The 6,489-nt window shown below is 38.6% G+C and overlaps 1 protein-coding gene across 1 annotated transcript; it reads left to right on the top strand.

Moving 5' to 3' along the window:
* Nucleotides 1-2,997: 2,997 nt before the first annotated feature.
* On the top strand, nucleotides 2,998-5,561 carry LOC131033579 (ethylene-responsive transcription factor 3). The gene has a single exon (XM_057964808.2). The coding sequence runs from the start codon at nucleotides 4,505-4,507 to the stop codon at nucleotides 5,222-5,224; it is 720 nt and encodes a 239-aa protein (XP_057820791.1). The 5' UTR covers nucleotides 2,998-4,504; the 3' UTR covers nucleotides 5,225-5,561.
* Nucleotides 5,562-6,489: the final 928 nt, after the last annotated feature.

Here is a 6,489-nt window from a genome sequence, read left to right as displayed (position 1 = left end):
TCCTTACATCTTTATGGGATTTGAACTTGTGTCCTTATGTCTTTTCATGCTTCTATCTGCCTTCACACATACTGCAGATACACCTTTTGGTTTGGCAACCAACCACACTTACACTTAACCAAAATTGCCAACACTACAACAAAACAACTCATTGACCTTATAAGCAAAACAATAGGTCGGTAACACATCACAAACCTAAGATCCCGTAGAGATTACAAACAAATCAGTTCAAGTATGACCGTTGGATTACATAGCAATCATTGAACATTTTTCAAGACAACCTCGATTGCTCCTTGATCACCACTTCATCGATTCCTATAACTCATCATGTGGTTTCCACTTCATGTAATGTACTTGCTCATTCCCAAGATAAAACCGTTGTCTCTACGTGCCAAAAACCATTTGAAACTCTTCACATACAACATGCATATGTGGCATTATCATTATCGTTCATTATTTGATCATAAACCAATAGAACCGATTCACTAAGCTCCATTGGTTAGGGTTTAGCACATCAACAGGTAGGGTTATCAGTTGATCTCACTGCTTCTCAAGTAATATTGGTTTCCTTCACTAGCTCACCTACCGGTTGTAAAACAACATTATAACAACATCATTACCAGTTATAATTGACATAAATGACAACATAATAGTTCATAAATGCAATCTTCATGCAAATGCCAACAAGTCCCAACCAATGGCTGCTTTCGCTTTGTGTTCAACCCTATCCAACTCAAAGGGCCAACAAATGAAGGGAACCAATTCCCTCAATTCATGAATTCCATCAATGTCAAGCCCTTCTCCCACATCAAACCCTATCCTGGGCATGACCATGTCCAGCAACTCCATCAAACCATAGAGCTAGTCATCCTACACACAATTTCGCAACACCTGAACCAAAACCTCCTTCTTTTATCCCAACTCTAGCCCCCAAGACAACACCATGGAGACCACATTCACATTTGCTCTGTATTCATGCATTGTCTTTAAAAAACAACCCCCCCCCCATTGAAGTCTCCATGATTTGCACAAAGGCATCATCACCGAACTTGGAGGCAAACTTAATTCTCTTTACAGGGATGTCACCAACAAACACCAATGGTTGCCTGGAGGTATATAGTGTAAACGTAGCCTCCATCCATTTCAACACCTCAACAATGACTACCACCAGACATGCATCCAAAAATTGGGTTTGGACACCAATAATAATGCCCGATCACATCACCAAATTTTCAGCCCTATTAAATAATAAATACATTTTGATGCCCTACTGTATGCAACCCCCCACGTCACCATCCTCCAAATCTCTGTAATCTTCCACGTGTTTCACCCGCGTCTTCAAATGATATTTGCCCATTTGGATATTACGTCAGCAACTTAATTGCCTGCCCGTCGCACATGTGATATGGTGTAACTTCTGAACAAATTTAAATCACTTTTAATTTTACAAATAAATTTATTTAAATTCCATGATTGGGCTTCACCTTTGATGATTGCATTTGTAATTATTTATGAATCATCTTCTAGATGTAAGTTTTGTATGCCCAATTTTATCCCCCAATGAATTGCCAATAATGTCGCTTTAGCCTCTGCTTCATTATTTGTACCTTCAGAGCTTTTGGGCTCCCATCACCAAAATGTTCCCCATCCAATCTCTAATCACAAAATTCACTTTGTACCATCCTTGCAAAGGTGCTTCCCACTTTATTGAACACCATTCACGATCACTCAAAATAACCAATCCATGTTGGCATATAACCAATTCAAAATATTGCACTTTTTTTTTAATTTAAGGGGTAAACGCTTTTTTTAATTTAAGGGGTAAACGCTTTTGACCTGGAGCTATGAACCAGTGAGGCCACAAACGGGGGACCTCATCCCCACACTTCACTTGTTCAAATCCGCGAGAACAAAGGCCCAACGGGATTTGAACCAATTCAAAATATTGCACTTTTTTATTTTATTTAAGAGGTAAACGCTTTTGACCTGGAGCTATGAACCAGTGAGGCCACAAACGGGGGATCTCATCCCCACACTTCACTTGTTCAAATCTGCAAGCACAAGGCCCAATAGGATTTGAACCTTGGTGGCCGCTTCACCAACGAAGTGTTTTAACCGCGACACTACATGTCCGATTACAATTCAAAATATTGCACTTTACATGAACTCATTATTTGAATTAATTTTTACATAATTATTTTATATATTAATGTAATATAGATATTTTCAATAAAAAAATAAAAAAATTACATAGATATTTTGGAGATGTTTATTTCCTATTAACCAATCCATACCTCTCACATATATTCATTTGGAAATAGTATAAATGAGACATACATACCTTACCCCTTTATGAGAGTTGAACTTATGTCCTCTCTTCCAAGAGCACAAGTTTTCCACCACTAGGCCAACTCAAATTGTACATCTTTGAATGTAACATATGTTTTGAAGATGTTCATCTCGTATTCACCAGTCCATACCTTTGACATAACCAATCTAATTTTTCTAATCAATATTTAACTCATTTAAATTAATTTCTACATAATTTTTTTAATTTAATTCATGAAGTTTTCATAATTCATAATGGTTCAAATTTTTCTTCTTCTTAGTAAGATCATGTAGATTTTTCCTATTAAATCAAATTCTATAATCCATCCTGAGGTAATAGTAAGAGAAGAGAATAATGGATTAAACCAATTTGAAAATAATGCAATCCAATCCACACTCAATTCATTTATTTAAATTAATTTTTTATATAATTATTTTATTTTGAAGTATATTTCCATACTCTTGAATATGAGAAATTTAAAATAATGCAGATTTTTCCAATCCATCATGCCCCCACTCCAACCATTATGATGGAACAGTAACCGACTCTGGTTATGGATATGGCTGACACATATAACCCATGTTCTAACTATAGTTCAACTGCAGGTAAGGAAACATGCAATCTGTCTATACGTATACATGTACATGCCGTGTTTTTCTTCTCGCTGTATCTCCGGCAGGGAATGGGAATACTTTTGATTTTAACAGATTAGGTATACGCGGCCCTTTTTTAGTATACGCGGGAAATTTTACCATACAGTCCACGTTGGCGGAAGCGGCAAATTGCAGAAGATGTCATCTCATTAAAGACCAGATTTTGTTCATTCTTAGGGAAGTCATCGATCCTCTTTCTGAGGTGTAGAAGGCTTCGCAGGGCGGTATGCTGTGTCAATTAAATCACAATTCCATTTTGTTATCTTTCATATCTGATAGCTGTTGAAACTCTGTTTACAGCCGTGTTTTCCTAATCCAATCTCAGAGTTTGAGGTCCCTTTTCAGGGTTTGATGTGTCCTTAGAGTTTTAAAGAGCAAGCCTTCCCTTGCAGTTTTTTGGGGCAAATGTCAGATTTGGGCATTGGTTTGAATCGAATTAGGTGATTCGATCTGGTGATTGTTCGATCGGTGAGTGGGGGAAATTAGAGGGTTTGATTGTTTTGAGGTTTTGCCAATTTGATCGCCTGAAATTTTAGATCCATCTGGTGGCATTTGGCGTTCAAAGACAAGGCGGAAGAAAAAGAACAGGGTATGGATGAATTCGTCATTGTGATTTTTCCGTTGTGAATCTCACATATTTAGAGTTTGTTGTAGTTTGATTTGAAATGCAATCATATTAAAGGGCTCCTGAAACTGTAGAAACCCTTATGTTTTGTTTTAAAAATAAGGTATGGTTTGCCAGATTTGAGATCATTAGTGTTTTTCTCTTCGGGATTTGATCATCTACCCAAAACAGAGGGCTTACTGAACTGTAGAAGCCTATATGTTTTGATTTTTAAAATAAGATTTGGATTGTCAATTTGAGACTATTGGTATTTTCTGTTCCAGTGCTTGATAGTTTCCCCAAAATTAAGGGAGAAATCAGTTGGGTATTATTGATATGGTCTACTGTCTGGAAAAATTTAGATCTCATGGGAAGATTTTATAGAAATTAATGGGCAAATCAGTTGGATGTTGTTGATGTGATGATCTGTTGTGGAAAAATCAAGCCTCGTGGGAATTCGTCCAAGGTGTCCAGAATTTTTGATCGCATGCAAAGGGTATTGAATGTATGGGAACAAAGGGTTTGTGCAGGATTCCAGAGGGGTTCCGAGTTTTAGATTGATTCTTGAACATTTGGGGGTGCTTGTTTGTGAGAAAATCCAAGATACGCTTTCTAGTCACCAAACAACTTGGATTCTGACTATTTGATAATCGTTTTCAATTAAGAAGATGAAAGTTTGAAGGCTATCATTCCCAAAGTTGTGTTTTTGTCGCACAGAACGTAGCATTTTCACAATCTGAATCCCTGAATACGTCAGATTTAGATTTTATCTCTCCTGCAAAGATTCTGATAACCAGACAACTTGATACTGGGACGTCTCCAAAGCAACTGAAGGTCCTGTCGTTTTGGGTTCACTTTAGATTGATAAGTTTCTAACCCAGAACGTATCTTTATAATAATCTTGCCATTTAATTGACAATGATGGCACAGCCAAAGTGTGTAGCTAAAAAAGAGGTTGGATCTGCTGCTGCTTACAAGGAAGCCCATTTCAGGGGAGTCAGAAAAAGGCCGTGGGGAAGATTTGCTGCAGAAATCAGAGATCCATGGAAGAAAACCCGTGTATGGCTTGGGACATTCGATACAGCAGAGGAAGCAGCGAGAGCATACGATAATGCAGCCAGAGCTCTCAGAGGTGCCAAGGCAAAGACTAATTTTGCCTTCGTTCCTTGTGATGATAGTAGTACTAGTCTAAGCAGCACCGTAGAGTCTTGGAGTAGTCCTAAGACTACAAATAACAGTAACAATAACACAAGGAGGAGCTTATCCTCAAATAAAGCAGAGAATTTTAGAAATAGTATTGATCTGAATATGAACATTGCCCAAGAGGCATTTAAGAAGAGGTATTTAGAAGGGCAAATCCCTGATGCATTAAGGAACCAAAAGCCATTCAAGAGAAGCTGTGCACGAGACAGAGCTGCAGAGACCTACAATTGGTCGAGACAAAACTTTCCACAGATGGGTTTTGATCCAAATGCATGCCACAGTGACTGTGATTCATCCTCATCGGTTGTTGATGATGAAGAAGTAGGCACGGCTACTAGCTTAAGGCCTGAAGGAGCCAGGCCACTATTGCTGGATTTGAACCTGCCACCGTGTGACGATGAAGAGGGTTTTGGCAGCATGGCATTATGTCTTTAACTTCACCGTTTCTTCTTTGATTGAGTTCTTATTGGGTACCCGTATCCTCCAAAGGCCATGGCCCATGTTATCGTATTAAGTGAAATGCATTATCCTATTTCTTGCCATCGAAGCAATCAATTAAAATTCAGTGCAATCCTATAGCAGAAGTTCTTTATCAACAAGGCTTTAATAATGAATGAATTCTTTGTTTGTATGCCAGTTGATTGTAATGGTTAAGATTATTACCATTTCAACCACATGGAAGTGCATTTACACTTCATGTTTGAACAATACGATAGGAAGAATATTAATCAAATCACAGGCGATGGGAATATGTGAAAATTGGTTATCACAAGCATTGACTTTTAGCAATGACTCAGATTACTGGCTCTTTGATGCTAATCCCTGATATTTGAGGCTTTCAATAACCATTTGAAATTTTGTGACTGGCAAATCATCTGGTCGTCATATTTCTTATAACATAGCTTTTTAGCCTGTTTGACAATGTTAAAACTGTGACACTGGTTAAATCTACTATAATTAAGCTAAATCTAAAGTGTACTTCCTCTTTGTGTAAATGGTTTATTCTGGAGATAATTCTATTAATATAGATTCACTCTGTTTCATCTTTTCTTGGGATTGGATTGTGTTGGGCTTCCAGTTACCCGTTTTGGGTCCTCTCCACATACATTTGATATCATCTTAAGAACCTTATGTTCGGATGGTCTAGCCTAGGAATATGCAGGGGATTGCTTGAAGCAGTATCTGCTCAAGTGTTTACGATCCTTGCCCTTGAACCAGTCTAAGACATGACTGGGATAAGGTTTGCCTGGGCTTCTTGGGGGTTGATGAAAGTCTACTCAATGTTGATTTGGAGGTCTGTGTAGGTCGTTGGGCTGTGTTGGATGTGTCTCTGGCTGGAGAAATTGAGCAGCCAGACACAAACAGGTGTCAAATGGTGTATAGGCCTGGTTTGTGCCCTGAGCCAGTTAGTCTACTCAATGTCGATTTGGAGGGCTATCTAGGTCGCTGGGCTGTGTTGGATGTGTGTATCTGGCTGGAGAAATTGAGCAGCCAGACACAAACAGAGGTGGCAAATGGGGCACAGGCCTGGTTTGTGCCCTGAGCCTTTATTTCAAATCTGATTGTTCGAGGTTTACTTCGTCAATCCTTGCCTGGTGATCTAAGATTTGATTGGGATCTGCCTGCCTCTCCTGTTTAGGTTATACTTGGTGTTTGTTTCGAGGTCTGTCCAGTTCACTGGTTTGGTTTGTCCATGGAAA

This window comes from Cryptomeria japonica, chromosome 5 (genome assembly GCF_030272615.1).
Source record: "Cryptomeria japonica chromosome 5, Sugi_1.0, whole genome shotgun sequence".
NCBI lineage: Eukaryota > Viridiplantae > Streptophyta > Pinopsida > Cupressales > Cupressaceae > Cryptomeria > Cryptomeria japonica.
This window is presented reverse-complemented; position numbering and strand designations above follow the sequence as displayed.

What these genes read in the sequence shown, in the direction of transcription:
- LOC131033579 (XM_057964808.2), top strand. Translation starts at nt 4,505, where the DNA reads ATGATGGCACAGCCAAAGTGTGTAGCTAAAAAAGAGGTTGGATCTGCT.